Source organism: Hoplias malabaricus, chromosome 15 (assembly GCF_029633855.1).
Source record: "Hoplias malabaricus isolate fHopMal1 chromosome 15, fHopMal1.hap1, whole genome shotgun sequence".
NCBI classification, from domain to species: Eukaryota; Metazoa; Chordata; class Actinopteri; order Characiformes; family Erythrinidae; genus Hoplias; species Hoplias malabaricus.
This window is the reverse complement of record NC_089814.1, coordinates 18,862,368-18,879,927: the sequence shown is the minus strand read 5'-3', so window position 1 is coordinate 18,879,927 and position 17,560 is coordinate 18,862,368. Positions and strand designations below refer to the sequence as shown.

Here is a 17,560-nt window from a genome sequence, read left to right as displayed (position 1 = left end):
GTCAGTAGAGCCATTTGTATTATGTGCTCCAAGCCATTGTTCTACATAGTCAAAGGCTCATTATGCACAGCAACAAACGGCCCTGCGCGTTAACTGTCTTTGTTGGAAGGCCTGTGCTTATGCATGCTGTGTGTTCCCTGCGCAATGTCCAATTATCAGTTTTTAAGTCTTTTTCAATATCTGTTTGCAGCTTCATGTTTGTTTCAAATTTTCTTCTCTTTTATCTAATCCATCAGTGCATTCTAAAAAGAAGAACCGTCAGACATGCGTCCGCAAGAGCCTCATCTGTGCTTTTGCCATGGCCTTCATTATCAGTGTCATGCTTATTGCGGCCAATCAGATGTTGCGTAATGGTATGGAGTAGCCCCACCAGCTGTGAACTTTGGGTACTCTTACCTGAGCTCCATTTAACCTTCTAAATGGCATACAACATCCACCTCATACAAGAAAAACTGCAAAAAAAAACACTGATATTTATTCCTTGAACTGACTTCCCTGCAGCCAGAGTTTGGAGTTTTGGATGAGGTATCACTATATCAGCTCTACTGGAATCACCCCACTTGGATGTAATAAAAGACACTCACTGAGAACCTAAAGAAGCAACACTAATAGGTGTTTACCCTCCCTTTATCTCTCTGACAGAGAGACACAAGGGCTTTTCCCTGGTGTCCCTTTAATGCAATAAGACCCAGGGTCCCTTTGCCTACATCTGTGTTGTGTACATTCTGTCTCTACAAGCTGTGAAAGCAAAGACCTCTGTCCTGATGATATCAGATTCCACACCATCTGAGCTACAAGCAATGAGGAGGAGATGCCGATATTTCCATCAAGTTCATTGTGTATCTGTGTTCACGCAGTGCATGCTTGTGAAAATATTTCATCCACAAAACCTGTATCAAAGCACACTAAATAATGAATTGACATTTGATATATGATTGTCAAAGGCATTATTAATGTATAGCACATATACACTATACGGTCAAATGTTTGTAAACACTCATTTATACTTGCATTTTTTTTTCTACATCAGTGTTTGCTTCCTTTGCTGTAATTTCTCTTAATCTAAAAAGGATTTACAGCAGACGTTGGAACATTTCTGAGAATTTGAAACTATTAAAAAATGAGAATATTAGTAGGTAAGGTACAGATGTTGAATGCATCATAAACAACACACTCCATTTCTCCATGGAACATAGTTACACTGTTCTACACTGCAGTATTTGGGGACTTTATACCTCTAAAGCCCCTACTTGACTCATACATTTTTCATAATATTTTGTGTGTAATGTGTCTACAATGCATGCATTTTAAAGAAGCTGAAATCGATAATTATTACGGGTGTCTACAAACCTTTGGCCACATAGTGTGCATATTTATATACAGTCACTGTCAAAGCAAAATCTCAATATTTATATATTTTTAAATAATTTTAAAATGTCACATACTGTTTACTGGCAGCACGGTGGTGCAGCAGGTAGTGTCGCGGTCACACAGGACCTGGAGGTTGTGGGTTTGAGTCCCGCTCCGGGTGACTGTCTGTGAAGAGTTTTGTGTGTTCTCCCCGTGTCCGCGTGGGTTTCCTCCCAGTGCTCCGGTTTCCTCCCATGGTCCAAAAACACACGTTGGTAGGTGGATTGGCGACTCAAAAGTGTCCGTAGGTGTGAGTTTATGTGTCGCTCTGTGAAGGACTGGCGCCCCCTCCAGGGTGTATTCCTGTCTTGCGACCAATGATTCCAGGTAGGCTCTGGACCCACCACGACCCTGAACTGGATAAGCGATTACAGATAATGGATGAATGAATGAACATACTGTTTACTGGGTGTCAAAAAGCTTTAATTAACAGGCTGGAAAATATCTAAAATGACTGAATAACATCTTCTCACACCAATATACTTAAAGTTACAAAGGTTTGTGCCATCCTCTATAGATTTTTTTCTTTTTTTCCTGTTTTGTTCCGACAGTGGCAAAAAATATATATATAGGTAATGAGGTTGTTATAATAAATTGATGTCATGATAGGATATGAAATGTGGTTTAAAATATAAGTGAAAATAATACATTCCAACATTGGGATTACTTTCAATATCGCCAGAACAAGGCAGCTGCAGCTGGTGAAAGCATACTGTAATTACAATTAGACAAATATAAATTTACACAAAGTGTAAATGCTCTTGTATCCAATATTCTTTTTTATTTCTGAATGCCTCTTTTAAAAATTAAAAGAAAGTTGTTCCACTTTATGACACTGTCTGATCAGAAATAATCAGACTTAGTGTAGCATAAAATCTAACTGTATTTAAATGGCATTAGGTATTGTCTATCAACCCTTATATCCTTGTATCAAAATGTGTAGTGCAACATCTTAATATACACTCACTGGCCACTAATTTGTAGTGTTTTTTTCCATTTTATCAGGTCCATTGACCTTACAGGTGCACATATTTTATTCTCAGCTCAGTCCTCACACTGCCATTTTAATGTACTTGTGTGTTTGCTGAAAAGAGTGATCACACACCACGGTACCTCTGCTGAACTGAGAACTGATAATAACCAGACAGCAATGATCTGTGGTAAGAAATTGACCACTGATGCAGGATTAGAGGGTAAGTATCTGTGCAGCAAGAGATGAGCCATCATCTCTAATCTAGTCTACCACCAGAATAATAAAGGTGTTTTTGTGATGGTCCTGACCACTGACAAACCCAGTTAAAGAGGACTAACAGATTATGGAGAGAAATAGATGGACTATAATCTGTAATTGTCATAAGGGTGGATGTGATATGACAAAAATTTAATACGATTATGCTTTTTCTCAGGTTTATTTAGGAATAGAAAAGCCAGTAGTTCCACAATAAAAAAGAAAGAAATTAAATTATGATCCAACTGATTTTCTTAATATTTCACACACTGCAGTAAATCAAATTAAATCATTTTTGCTAATATTCTTTGAAATGAAACATGCAGTTAGTCAGAGTTTTTGAATACTGACTCTCATTACTGCAAAGAAACACGTATTATAATGATAATGATACAATATCATCATTATTGTCCATCCCTAACCTGTAGAAAATATACGGTAGGAGGACCTCATAAAATGGACAGTGAGTGTAGTTATTGATGCCTAAAAAGTGGCCAGAGAGTGTACTTCAGTAAAATAAACCATATTACACTGGGACACACAGTATATTCCAGATTACTCTTATTAAATGCTAGTACCTTCTCTACCACAAAAAAAATCTGCAATTTCAATTATGGAACCACTTCAGGACATGTCATATAAACAAAGGGTGGCATAATCATTTTACTGATTAGAAAATGAGTATTGAGGTCTTCTCAAAGTCTGTGAATATTGTTTGACTAACAGTACAGTGACTAACTTCTGCAGAAGTATCTATGAGTTATTGGACTTTTTGGTCCACTTTTGATTATCACTTCAGTTCACTCTCAGGCTCAGCAAATGCAGCATTCAGTGCTCTACAAGTGCACCTGAAAATAAAAAAACAAAGCTTAAAGGAATGCTTCAGCATTTTTCAGTTTTCCATCTGCTGCATCTGTAGCATAATTTCACTGTCAAAATAGAACAAAATTACATACATATTATTGTTTTTCTAGATCATTTAAACACTAGTCATTTTGGCTAATTTATGGACCAAAAGAAATGGACCAAAATTGCTTAAATTAAATTGATCCCCTGGCAATCACCTGTCCATAGGTGTGCCATGTCTGTCGTGGGTTTCCTGAGTTTTCTACTCTACGTTACTAGGTAGATGGAAACATTAACAAATCTGTGACAGATTAGGCTGAAAGAATCACTGAAAAAACTGGACTATTCCTTTAATCTTTTCATCTCCTGTTACTGTATGTAACTCCTAATCGTAATGTAAATACAATAACAGTTCACATTTAAATGTACCTATAGCCTTCATCTGTTTCTATGTAAACCTGTAGCTAATCATGCTTTTTCATAGAGCCTATGGCATGCATGTTTTCTCCATGTAGGAGAACTGTCTAAAGGGTATGTACCTGATTGTGTTGTCTTGCATGTCCTAACACTGTCCCTACACTGTTCCTATGTAAAGGGTTTTTCTCTATAAGTTTATCAGCTGACTAAAATATGCCTATTCTCACTTGTCATCTCTCTTGATTTTATATCATAAAGAAAATGGAATAATATATGAAGGAATGGGACATAAAAATGTTTTTTATGGAATATATACTTGAGAATGTGTGCATCAGCATCTGGGAAATGTTTAAAAAAAAAAGTATATTTGGTTGGTGGCTCCATCTAGTGAGCCTTTTTTCATCTGCAACACAGATTCTGTTTAAAGGGGAATTCCACCAATTTTTCAAAATTTGGATAATTATTTGGTTAATACGTTGTTTTTATGTTTAACAATAAGGGTTTATGTACTTTTGAGATAAAATGTACTTCTACACATTCGTGGTTATAAGAAAATTTAGCCTGCAAACAAAAATGTTTTCGGGGATTTGTCAGCATTTTACCTTCATCAGCCTCATATAAAATCCCAGAAAACTGGTCTGGATTCATTTGACATTTTGGATGCTTAATAAAATTACTGTAATTTACTTGCAAATAGTGCAACCAAAAAAATAGTTTTATGAATGACTAATCCAGGCATTTAGAAAAATGTACCAAAGGAATTCCTCTTTAAGAGAAAACAAATCAACAACAGCTTCTGAAAATGTGTGTGTGTATTGAAATTAAATTAAATTATAATATACATATTCACTAATTATTATTCTGCCTAAATCTACAAATTGAAGTGCAAAGAATAAGACCAAAATATGCAATTTTTGAGGTGTCAATTTCTGGAGTTCTTTGTTTCCGTCTGATTTCTTGTTTATTGCCTTGAAGGCTGAGTAGTGGAAAGAGAACCAAACCTTCATGTGCAATTGTCTGTTTCCACATTACCACACACATTCTCTGTAAATTACTTATCACTATCACAGCTTCAGTCACAAGATTTATACACTCCAATCTTTCTTTCACTGTATGAAATTGTTTTTGGTGCATGAACATGTTTCTTTACTACTCTTTCTATTTTGTGTATGACTTTTTTTTATTTCTATGGTATATTATACCTTGGTATTTTTTTATCTGAGAAAAAAAATGTCAGTGGGGTCTTGAAATCTGAATTGCTCTCAATCCAGAATCCTCTCTTTAGCATGCCAAGTGAAATTATTGATGATTTTGTTGTACATAATTTTATGAAGTGTAGACAGAAGGTTCACCATATACACATTGCATGCAGGGTATGGATTGACAGTAAAATTATAGCAATATAATTTTTAAATAGAAATAAAGCTTGTAAGAAAATATGATTCTGGTTTAATTTGTAAATTAAATAAAGTTACTCAAATGAAAATATGAATAAATGAAAATGAAAATAAATATCTTGTATCACAGTATAGAGTAGTCTGGTTCATGTAAAAATCATGCAAAATGTCAATTTTTCTGTCAGTGAAAATGGTCCAAGTACTGTTTCAAATAATATTAGCCTCCAACTTTGTTTTGTTTGGAAACTGGTTTTAGAGGATCAGTTTTGTCTGTGGTAGGTTTTATTTGATCTCAGTTTTACTCTGTAACTCTTTATGACTTGATATTGCTATTTTCAACATGGGTTCAGTTTGCATATCATAGGGCTGGTCAGAACAATGCTTTCATATAAGCACTGTATCCTGTGTCTATCAGTTTAAGTGAAAATCTCTACAAATAGTTTCCGGTAAGCAGAAAACTAAATATATTTTAATGAAACCGGATGTGATTTTGTGAATGGATGCTGATTACTTTTCTTTCTGCACTCACCCTCAATATGTTCAGACTGACAAGACATTTCAAACCAGCCTGTAAATCCATCCTTACAGGCAGTTGTAATTTTTGAATCAAGCCCCGCCTTCCCGCGCAATGACCGCCTTCGGAGCGAGGAATTGCCAATCCGTGCGTAGGTGGGTGGGCCAGTTGGAATACGGGTGTTCCTATTTGGTGGTTAATTCGACTCTTCCGTAAACACAGGCTGAATTCCAAATGGTGCTCCACTCACTTTATAGTGCACTGCGTGCGTGAAACGGTGAATTTAAACCTAAAATGTAATTTGCAAAAATACATCTGGTTTTCAGTCATATAGTGCAAATCACCTGTTGGATACTGAGTGTACAATCTGGAAGCAAAAGCCTCAGGTTTTTGATTGATAAGTGCATTATGTAGGGAGTATGCAGCCATTTGGAATACAGCCACAGTTTGGCATTTTCAGTTTAATCCTGAACATCCGTAATAAACACAAGACGCTGAAAGAGCTGGGATTTCTATACCACACTGAGGTAGGATATACTCGGGGAAAGGAGGAATGTTATAGATCCAAATATGTGTTAAACAGTTCATCCTAAACTGACATATATATACTTTTAGAAGCAGGGTTAAAGGTTTAGAAGCAATTGATTTTTTGTAAAAAGTACCACAGCCTTATTTTCTTTCTTCCCCCACATGAAAAATATGACTGTGTTTTTCCCAAACGCCTTGAACACGTCACTGTGGATTTTAATACTTCTACAGGCACTGGAGTATAAGGTAAATATAATACTACATCTGTTCAAAATGAAAACCGATGAGTCAGTGTGACCTAAACTTATTTCTGGTCTACTTCTCTATACTTCCTACTTTGATTCATTACCTGTTCTATTGTTTGGACCCCTCAAATGAACAATGTTGTTTTGTTAGTTCTTAAGAATATATAATACTGTTTGAAATTTAGTAACTTCTGTAATAATCTCATATTGTTGGATGATTATTCTGTTTCACTGTCCAAGAGGAATTAGAAATGACACAAAACCACTGCTTTTTCTGACACTGATATGGAAACCTTAGGTTTCCTGCTGTACCGAATCTCTGTTTTCATTTTAAAACATGTTCATGTTTAAGGTGAGTATTCAGACTAGAGTAGTTACAGTCCAGGATTCTGATTAATTCTTGATTTCCCCAGAACCCAATATCAGTTTTAAAAGTTGTTGTATGTTTAATATTAAATTATTTGTGGGTTATTCTCCAGTTAACTACCTAGTATTGTCGTTGAATATAGTGTTCTATGCTTATAGGGCTTTCTACTTATTTACTAATTTATTTATTTATTATGTGGGTTGTGTGTCTGTGTATAAAATCTAGCATATGATCTTGACTGTATTAAATGCATACAGGCTGTAGGCCCATGATAAAAGCCCAGTAGGAGTTTGTAATCTATCCTTCTTTACAAATTCCTTAAATTTTAACATTGTTTTTTGTGCTTAAGTTTCTTTCTTGACTCTGTAGCTATTTTGATTTAGAAAAGCTGTGCTCATGACCGAAAGACACAGTATTTATTTTAGCATTTTTTCACAGATCATAAGATCAGTATAACGACATGTGAGAACACTAGTGTTAAATTATAGCTGCTATTAATTTGATAATGAAGTCAATCCGGTGATAGCTATTGTCATAATACACGTCTAGCACCTGATACATAAGGTGTGCCTTAAAAAAAGAAAATTGAAAAAGTATTGAACTATACTTGACATATAAAGTAAACATGCATCAGGACTACCCTGATAAACCAGTTGCTTTGATGAATGCATGCCAGCACCTGACACTGAGGGGAATAACTTTCAATAAACATTGCTGCAATTAAGTCAGTTATGTACCAACAAAACAAGTCAAAGGCCTTACTAATGTAGAGAAAATCTCAAACAATCTGCTTATGTAGCTAATTATGCAAAATAAATCCAAACACTTGTATTTGAAACCCACCCAGCAAATAGCTATGGAACCTCAAGATTGTGTTGCCAGCCCAGACGTCCCTGTGGTGATTTTACAGAAAAAGATCCAATCCGCAAAAAGCCCAGAGGACAAAGCAAAATTTGAGAAGCAACTGGATGATCTCACACAGGTAAAATAATGTGGTGTTAACATTATCAAGATTTTAATGAAGATTTAATTTAGATATTAGATGTTTATTCTGAATTCCAGTTGGAGTAACTAAGTTCACGTCTTTTTGCCTTGAAATGCTTGGATGATATTTTCAGTCTAATAATTTCTGTGTTTTATGATGTTTTTCTTCAGGCAAGAGAATTAGTCAAAGCCTCCATGCGCCAAATTGTGGAAAAGTGCACAGATTCTCCTGAACAGGCTCAAAAAGTATTTAATGGCAAAAGCTCTGCCTACAACAGCATAGAATATAAAGAGGTGGTTGAGTACTTAAAAGCCAAGGCTTTAAACTGGCATGATCCTAAGGTGGGAATTAATAAATTACAGTAAGGTGTATTTATCACCATGTCTGTTTTACAGTTATATGAAGAATGATGACAAATATACAACTGTTTTCATGTTTGTTGGGTTTTTTTTCCAGTATCAAACTGCACTTCAACAGCTGTACCTCTTTGCAAACCTACTAGAAGAGAAGGTTCCAGTGGAACGGTAATGTCCTCTGGGATACAATAATGATAATAAGTAAAGGCAATGTATTGGTACATCATACTGAAAACAATAGTACTATATTGATTTTTAAGGCTTCTTTGTGTTTTCTGTAATGACAGTAAAAAAAATATTAAGTTGTCATATTTTGACTGGAATTTAAATATCTTAAAGGGAGATTTCAAACTGTAGGTTTGTGTTCAGGGGGCAGAGAGGGGGCCTTATATAGTTTGTCTTTAGGAATACTTTTTGCACATCACCTTTCCAGCCATATACTCAAGGCCCCAAAAGAATAAGCCAATAATTTCTTTCCATTCCATTTCTTTTTTTACAGTATTAAGGCTGCAATTGATGAAGTGAGCGCGGGCCTGAAAGCAAAATAGATGGAAGCTTCTGTCTCTCCCGACAAATGAAACTGACTGCAGACACCTGCTTCTTTACATTGTGTTTCTTTACACAGTGTTGCATTGTTTTACTGAAACTACTAAACACATTTCTTTTTTTTTCATTGCTGTTTTATAAGCAGATCTGTTTTAAATCCAGTTGATCAAGAAAGTCTTACTACAATTAAAGGGGCTACATGTGACATTCTACCATTAGAGGTCGCACTACAGAACCAGCAACCAGACCCAAACAATTGCTATTTATTCAGCCATGCCCTTCCCTTCACCCACACCTTCCCCTCACGTGGTGTTGGGTTTTTTAGCAGGTGAGAGCTTTACCAAAAGTGGAAAGGCAGATGGACCCAAACTGAGCTCATCATATTCACAAAAATTCATAATATCAGTTACAGCTAACGGTATCATGTGCAGTTTACCCAGTCACTAAAGAAATCAGGCATGGAATATAACAGTATAATGGAGTAGATGATGTGCTCAGAAGATAAACTGTGTGGAGACAGACCTCTTCCAGCATCAAATCCAAGTTTTAATGGTATATTGGGTTTTAACTCAGTGAAAGGTAAATGACGTGGAGGAAAATAAATAAAAACCTGTGTATATGCCCTGAATGAAAAAATAGTTTTAATTATAGCACCATCTAAAGTGGAAGGAGAAATCAGAAATAAAACACTGGCAAATAAAAAGCTAACTTCAGCCTCATGTCCAATCTCCCTATCTGCAAGCACACCACACAGCAGTGGGAGGGAGCAGGTATTTACCTGGAGAGGAGATACAGAAATAGTTAAAGCAGGCTTTCTCAGACCACCATCCCACCACACATCAGTGGGGAGTGAAGGCAGCTGAGCTCTAGAAGTTATGCACAGATGAAGGAAATGGAAGTTTAGAATCATGTTACATGATTTTTTTGCTGAAGAGTTTTTTTTTTCTTGGTGGAGGATATTTGGACAGTGGCTTTCTCGTGAACATTTTACACTGCGGTTCGCCATCTTGAATACATAGTTTTGTGAGCGGTCACTATTTTGACCTTTGGGAAGGGCAAAATAAAGGTAGTGTGGCTAAAGCTTTGGGTGGCGCAGCAGGTAGTTTTGCAGTCACACAGTTCTGGGGTTGTGGGTTCGCGCCCTGCTCCAGGTGACTATCTGTGAGGAGTTTGGTGTGTTCTCCCTGTGTCCGCGTGGGTTTCCGCCGGGTGCTCCGTTTTCCTCCCACAGTCCAAAAACACACGTTGGTAGGTGGATTGATGACTCAAAATTGTTTATAGGTGTGAGTGTGTGAGAGAATGTGTGGGTGTGTGTGTCCCTGTGCACATGACCGTCTCATCTGTGAAAACGAGCACAACACAGAATGTGGCCTCTTTTTTTTCCACTCAAGACGCCTTTACTCCACTATAGCTTTAAATTGAAATTAGCCATTGCTGCTATATTAATGTTTAAAATGTCAGATATTGCTCCTTTGATCTCTTTCTGCTCTGGATCCTTTTCATCCTTTTATAATTCCATATATAAGAAAATATAGTGCCTTTTTAAAATGTGTGGAGTGAATACATACAGTAGTCAATGTGTAACTTCATGATAATATTTGTTTTTTGAAGGATTTAATTGAAGATCTTTTCTCATTGGATTGGTGTCAATCCCCGTAGCAGAGTTATCCCACTCCTCCTAGGACATTTTCTCTTCCGTCCCTATTTGTACAACCATGCAATTATATGCACAAATAATTTAAAATGGATGTCCTTGTGCTGTTCTTTTAAATTCTAGCAGCAAAGTAAAGGCAAATTTTCAAACAGACACATTCAAATGACAAATCTCAATATGCAAAAGCTGGAACCTGTGGATATAAGCAGGCAATATTAGGTCCTTAGATGTGGGAGGCTGATATCTTTTTTTTTTTTAATGAACTTAGATCAAAGAGTTACATCCAAACAGTACTGCCACTGGTGATCATTATTCAAAGTATTTAAAACGGATTCAGCAAAGATTACAATACATTAATTTTACTGATCTGTTTTTCATTTAGAGTTTTAAAAAACAGTTGACCTACAGAGGTGCAGATTTTATAAAGCAGCATTTTAGGGACACACTATTCCAGAATATTAATATTATGAGAAAAGAAATCATGTTGATAATAAATTCAAAATGTTACAAAAATAAAGTGGCATTATTTCCTTATAAACCTGTACAAATATGACTTCAATAAAGTATCCACATATTTCATTTCACTTCTTTTGTGCAGCACATTTAGGCCAAATACTGCTACTTCAAGAATTTTTGGAAATAATGATACATTATTCTCCTAACTTTACAGCTTCATTATCAAAATATTGCTACTTTTGGTGGTTATATTTTATCAGCTTTATTTTAAAAGAAATATGACATTACTCTCAAAGAATGACAAATTGTTTTCAAGTTCCACTGATTTTTCATCACCTTGTTTAACAAAATTAATTAAAACCTCAAACACTGCATTGTCTTATGCTTGGTCTGTATACTATTATACTCTGACAAATAAAAATCACACCATTATCAGCAAACACAGCTGATTTGCTTAACAGCTTTACAGAAACCTACATGTGGAGTAAAATTAAATTGGGGTATTCCAAGGAACACTTGCTATTTAGACTCTGGCAGAGTCTCGTCTTGTCTGTATAATAGTGCCAGTTTACATTCATACAAAGCAAGAGCACATTAAACCAAGCAATTGTTTGAAGATTGACACTAAGCGATCAAATTATAGATCCTTACACATTTTTATAATAAAATACAATGGATATGTTGCATACACTAGCCTTAAGAGAATGGAAACACACTAAATATGTTAACAAGTAAAACTGGTTTGTGAGAACGGGTGCAGACCTTGTAAAGTCCAAAAAACAATAACGACACACGAATACACGATGAGTAAACAGCACCTAAATTTAATTCTATTTTCAAAATAATAAATGCTAATGAAAACATTCATTCATTATCTGTTACCGCTTTTCCAGTTCAGGGTCGCGGTGGGTCCAGAGCCTACCTGGAATCATTGGGCTCAAGGCAGGAATACACCCTGGAGGGGGCACCAATCCTTCACAGGGCAACTAATGAAAACAGTCTCAAGTCATTTTTTCCAAGATATACATGATTTATGACCTAAGTCTTGAGTATAGTGGATCTTTAACATCAATAATAACCGTATGACAAAAAACGACTCACACGTCCAATGTTTGTGTTAATTGTGTTCTAATTGCAATCATTGAACATATGTTACCTCTATTGTTTAAAATTGAGATAAAGAAAATGTGTTAATGGTTTATGAAGTAAAATTTAATATCAAAATAGTTTCTAAGGCCCCAAATATGTCCTGCGTCAATTTAACCCGAGGGATACCAGAGGGGGCGGCACGGTGGCGCAGCAGGTAGTGTCGCAGTCACACAGCTCCAGGGGCCTGGAGGTTGTGGGTTCGATTCCCGCTCCGGGTGACTGTCTGTGAGGAGTTGGTGTGTTCTCCCCGTGTCCGCGTGGGTTTCCTCCGGGTGCTCCGGTTTCCTCCCACAGTCCAAAAACACACGTTGCAGGTGGATTGGCGACTTGAAAGTGTCCGTAGGTGTGAGTGAATGTGTGTGTGTCTGTGTTGCCCTGTGAAGGACTGGCGTCCCCTCCAGGGTGTATTCCCGCCTTGCGCCCAATGATTCCAGGTAGGCTCTGGACCCCCCGCGACCCTAGAATTGGATAAGCGGTTACAGATAATGGATGGATGGATGGATACCAGAGGGTTCCAAAAGTGAAGATAAGTGATCAGAAACAGCAAAAAATATGTCAATATTACCCACATAAGGAGCAGGAAAAGAGCAGTGTCCTTATTTTGGTTTATGTTTTCAATGTTTGAAGTTGAAGTTGTCTTCAAAAAAAAAAAGTTCAGATGCCTCTGCCATGAGAGAAAGGTGAGAGGGAGAGAAAGAAAATAAGCCTAGCATACAGAACCAAGACAGTTTTTTTCTTTTTTCTTTTTTAATCATTTGCAGACACTGGGGCGCCAAACACATTAGACCGGTTTCAAGCACACAAACAGACTAGCAAAGCTTCTGAATTTTATTAACTTTATGTTTTTTGATTACAATCATGAACGTCACCTTTAAAAGTGAAAGTACAATCCTTTTGATAACAAAAAGAATCCAGCATATTTATGTTTAGCCAGTTCAGCAAAATTTTCAGAAGTACTGCTTTCTATAACTGCATCCCAAAGCTGGGCTGCATTTCTTGGCCTTACACCACCGATGTTGTTTAATGTAAATCATCATCTGAATACTGCAATCGTTTGTAGAGATATGAAAGATGTTCTCAACGTACCTCATGTCTTTCAGTATGTCTATGTCTTATGTCTTTCATTCAAATCAATGTGCATGGATGACACAAAGAAAAAAAATATGTATGTGTGTATATATATATATATATATATATATATATATATATATATATACACATACACTTGGTATAAAAATTGCAGCCTTGGCTCTGAACTGCAGACTGTGGAAGGTGATAACTTTTTGAATACACTATTTGATACACTATTGAGAAACAAATACAATCTGATAGAGGGGCATATTTTGGGTTAACAAAGACATAGACCATTATCTATTTGTATTGCAGTGCAGTTGTTATTTCTAATGTTGTATAACATAATGAGGTATTTTATAATGAATGTGGATTTCAGTAACAGATCAGAACTCCTACTCTCTTCAATATGATAAAATAAATGGAAATAGGACCTTGGATGACTGAAGGGAATACTGTAGAAACCATTTAGAATTCAGTGTGATGGGGGCTGCTGAAGTCTCTGGTCCCTGTCTCACTGGGTTTCATGAAGATCCCCTCCATGGCTTTCCAGTAACTGTGTTGACTAGTGCTGGTCATGGCGTGCACTTCTCTTTGGCCATGGATGGGTCTGCCATACTGTTCTCCTGTCACTGAGAGGAGAGCGTCTGTGGCTGTGTGGCGGAAACGCACCGATTCATCACGTTCCCACAATGAGCCTCCACAAAGAACAGTCCACTCATCAAGATGGTCGCCCTCACCATCCTCGCCAAAAGCACTGACCTCCTAAAGGATAAACGGATGTTAAGCTCCACATTACATGAAATGTGTATCTGGCTAATTGCATATTGAAAGCATGGTGATATGTTGTGTAGTGGGTAATGCTGTTCCCTTCTATGCAGAAGCCTGGGGTCTTGCTTTGCGTGTTATGTTCACATCTTACTCCATATGAACCTACTTCTGGAACATAATTATAACTATTGAAAAAGATGTGCCAAGTGCCATAAATGTAAATATAACACAATTTTGCAGTTTTACTCATATCTATCTGTCCTTACCTTTTAAGCTTGTGTTTGTAACATGGCATGAACCTCTTCCCTAAAATGACCCTGTGCAAATATTAATATCAAAAATGTTCCTCATGAAATCCATATGTGCAGGCTCAGCAGGTTTGTGCCATAATGATTTTCCCTGACTGTAATTTAACTTTTAAAACCTTGAGTTACCAATTTACTTGCCCAGAACAGATTTAAAGGGATAAAAAGTTGTATTTCGTCTATGTACATCAGACACCAAAGGTGGGACCCCCTCTGCAATAAGCACATATTTATTCTCACTTTTTAAACTAGATTTCTGAAAACCCTGTTGTGGTGTTCAGAAAGTAGTTCCTAACTAGCAGTTACCCAATGAGAGCCCATAAATAAATTAACAATTTGAATATAAACTGTCATTATTTTTTTTATTAATGAATTATTAATTAAGTAAAAAATAATATGCTGATATGCCAAAATCATTCTCATAACAGGCTACAATATAATATAGAATGTAATCAGAGTCAATGTCACTGGATATTGTGAGTGCTGATCATACTGCACAGGCCCAACCTACAATAAAGTGTACATAAATCTGTTCTAGCCATTTGTATTCAGGTTGTTATATGACAGTGATAAAGATCAGATTTGGAATGAATAGGTTGGTGTGTCCATTTGCTGGAAATGTGAACTTGTTTTTGAAGAAAGTAGTAAAGAACAGAAGAATGCTGGCAAACCTGGTTGGATGACAGAGGAGATGCAAAGTAGTGGCTGTGCAAATTCCGACCAGTGTTGACATGTGTAAGTCTTATGTTCTGACCACATTTCACAGGGGTCCCTCTGTGACATGCTGCTGCAATTGTGCCACGGATGCTCCAGTAACTGTTACTGTCCTCCACTGTAGTCACTCCGGTCACTGATTGCTGCCCACTCCCTGAGGTACAATGTAAGAGATATTAGCATTCACACAGTGGTAGGTGTATGGGTAATCCCAACTGTAGGTAGGAGTTAAAGAGCTCATTTCAAGGAAAAACACAGGCACTTGGTGTAGTATATGTGAAATGTGCCGATGTTTCAGAATGTACACTACTTCATTTATATATGGAAACAAACCTGCCGATGTGTCTAGAAGCCACTGCTTTTGTCACCAAAAGTTTACATGTTCAGCATTCAGCAGATATTCTCTTACAGAGGTATTTACAACAGTGAAGTAAAGAGATTTAAAAATGTTTGAGTTTCCATACTGAATGGGACACAATAATCTGTATCCAATCAGTGTATATTACACTGAGCCTTAAAAGCACAGTAATGGCCTATTTAACTCTAGGCTACTTGTCTAAAACTTTAAAATGGTAAAGTATTAAGAGACTGGTTTACAAGGAGTGCAGTTGTCAATATAAAAAAAATAAAAATAAACTTAAATAAGTAAAGAAAAGATATGAAATACTGAAAAATCTTAATGCAACAAACAAACAAGCAACAAGTAAAGGATGTACTATATATACGTCAGTGTGTTTGTGTTTCAAAAGCAGCTGGGTGTGTGTTGGGGCCTTGTTTAGGAGGATGACGACCTGGGGGGAAGAAACTGTGGACATGACAGGTAGCCTGAGACTTCAGAACTCTCACTCTCAGTCTCTGCAGAGATGGAAACAGCTTGAAGAGAGAGTAACCTGCATATGAGGGGCCAGCCATGATCTTCCCTCCCTCTGCCTCTTTCTAGGTGACTAAAGGTCTCTGAGGGTGAAGAGACGAAACCTGACCTTCTTTGCCTTTCACACCGTTTGCTGAAGCTGGTGCTTGCTGTGTGGAGATGCAGAGTCTGACCAGGCCCAGATGGAAGATGTGATGATGATGAAATCTATGATGGCAGTACAGAACTGGACCAGCAGTGCTTGAAGCAGCCCAAATTTTATTGAGTTGCCAAAAACGTCCATGCACTCCTGGGCCTTCTTCATAACTGCACTGTGGTGTCTGTCCCATCCGAGGTGGTGCTTAGGAGTTTTCAGGACTATGATTTCAGGCTGGATTTCTTTTTAAAGGCCATGACCATCTCTGATATTTTTGGGGTGTTTAGCTGCAGGTTGTTAGCCTCACACCATGCCATGATAATTCCTCTTGGGGCAAGGACTTATGTTGTTTAAGATTGATCAGGGTTGTGTCAACTGTTGCAGTCACTGGCATTCAGCGAGTAGAGCAGAGGAAAAAAATCAAGCACACATCCCTGTGGAGCACAAGTGCTGAGGCAGAGAATGTCCCAAATGAAGTCCCCAATCATGACACAGTTTCCTGTTAGACAAGAAGTTGTGGATCATGTAGCAGACAGCTGGGATATGCTTAGTTGCCACAGTTTGTCCAATAGAATGTCAAAAATGATGGTACTGAAAGCAGAGCTAAGATACTTCATAAAATTTTGGTGCCAACCATGTGTTGACGTTTGTAGTGCAGAGGGAAAATAATGACATTCAGACCAGTATTTTCTGTAAGAAAACTGGAGGGAAACCTGAAAGGTATCGGTTATGACTTTAAGTTCCTTAAGTACAAATGAAAATATGACTGCTTTTGGTCCATAACAGCACGCATAAATGAACTCCCAGGGAAAGTTTAACAAGCTGTCAGTCAAAGGCAGTGTTCAGAGTTTTCAGCAACAGTGAGAGCTTCGAGTCTCACAACAAACAGAATAAATCAGAAACAAACCCTTATCCCTGAATCAGACTTGAGTCAATATTACCCACCTGAACCGTATCGGACATCGTGAGAGTGAAGTCTAACGTTGTGTTTCACGTTCAGCAACTTAATGACCGAGCCACAGGTCACAAAACTTATCTCTGAACCAAAAGAGAATTTACACATACAGGATAATAAAACATAAAGGCACAAAGAGGCCGTAGAAATAATACTGTTCACCACTGCCATAGCGTTCATAAATCGGCAAAATCACAGACAGCAAGGCAAAAGCAAAGATAGTTTACGGCGAGAGGGACAACTTCCTATTATTTCAAGTCACTGTCAACTGCTAGAGGGCGCTGTGAAATAAATTCAAATTAATGTGGATAATTGGGGCTAAGCGGTTACTGACACAAAATAAATTACTATTCTAGTCAGTAAAAAGGAAAATAACACGCCTGTAGAAAGTAGATATGTAGGTTTGTCTTTAAACATGATTTAACAGCTTAGCTATATAAATTTTATTTGTGTTTACCGAACATTATTCATACATTTTATTAGCGATACTGAGCTTCTTTCTCTTGGTCGAGTCTCAAACGGCTCCCAGCTCCCTTAAGCAGTGCATCTGTTGGTCATTAAATACCAGCTTACACCATCCCTTAATATATTATACGTCGGAAAAGCAAGATTCTTTCATCCAAAGCAAGCTATACAAAT

At 37.1% G+C, this 17,560-nt stretch overlaps 3 protein-coding genes across 3 annotated transcripts in view; 2 read left to right on the top strand and 1 right to left on the bottom strand.

Moving 5' to 3' along the window:
• caln2 (calneuron 2) overlaps positions 1 to 2,072 on the top strand; it is a 40,032-nt gene extending 37,960 nt beyond the window's left edge. Inside the window, exon 6 of the mRNA XM_066646357.1 lies at positions 237 to 2,072. Within this exon, the coding sequence (XP_066502454.1) occupies positions 237 to 364 (128 nt within the window). The 3' untranslated portion in view covers positions 365 to 2,072. The remainder of the gene's footprint in view (positions 1 to 236) is intronic.
• Positions 2,073 to 6,256: 4,184 nt separating this feature from the next.
• LOC136667953 (legumain-like) lies at positions 6,257 to 11,468 on the top strand. Its single transcript, XM_066645143.1, has 6 exons — positions 6,257 to 6,339; positions 6,572 to 6,586; positions 7,800 to 7,934; positions 8,108 to 8,278; positions 8,394 to 8,461; positions 8,793 to 11,468. The coding sequence occupies exons 3-6, from the start codon at positions 7,809 to 7,811 to the stop codon at positions 8,839 to 8,841; spliced, it is 414 nt and encodes a 137-aa protein (XP_066501240.1). The 5' UTR covers positions 6,257 to 6,339; positions 6,572 to 6,586; positions 7,800 to 7,808; the 3' UTR covers positions 8,842 to 11,468.
• Positions 11,469 to 12,875: 1,407 nt separating this feature from the next.
• On the bottom strand, positions 12,876 to 17,147 carry sdf2 (stromal cell-derived factor 2). Its single transcript, XM_066646306.1, has 3 exons — positions 16,912 to 17,147; positions 14,917 to 15,113; positions 12,876 to 13,934 (listed from the first exon to the last, which is right to left on the bottom strand). The coding sequence occupies exons 1-3, from the start codon at positions 17,099 to 17,101 to the stop codon at positions 13,638 to 13,640; spliced, it is 684 nt and encodes a 227-aa protein (XP_066502403.1). The 5' UTR covers positions 17,102 to 17,147; the 3' UTR covers positions 12,876 to 13,637.
• Positions 17,148 to 17,560: the final 413 nt, after the last annotated feature.

Coding starts and splice junctions, on each gene's coding strand:
- LOC136667953 (XM_066645143.1), top strand. CDS start 7,809: ATGGAACCTCAAGATTGTGTTGCCAGCCCAGACGTCCCTGTGGTGATT. Junction 8,279..8,393: donor TAAACTGGCATGATCCTAAG/GTGGGAATTAAT, acceptor TTTTTTTTCCAG/TATCAAACTGCACTTCAACA. Junction 8,462..8,792: donor GAGAAGGTTCCAGTGGAACG/GTAATGTCCTCT, acceptor CTTTTTTTACAG/TATTAAGGCTGCAATTGATG.
- sdf2 (XM_066646306.1), bottom strand. CDS start 17,101: ATGAACGCTATGGCAGTGGTGAACAGTATTATTTCTACGGCCTCTTTG. Junction 15,114..16,911: donor CGATGTCCGATACGGTTCAG/GTGGGTAATATT, acceptor ATTGTACCTCAG/GGAGTGGGCAGCAATCAGTG. Junction 13,935..14,916: donor CTCCTCTGTCATCCAACCAG/GTTTGCCAGCAT, acceptor TTTATCCTTTAG/GAGGTCAGTGCTTTTGGCGA.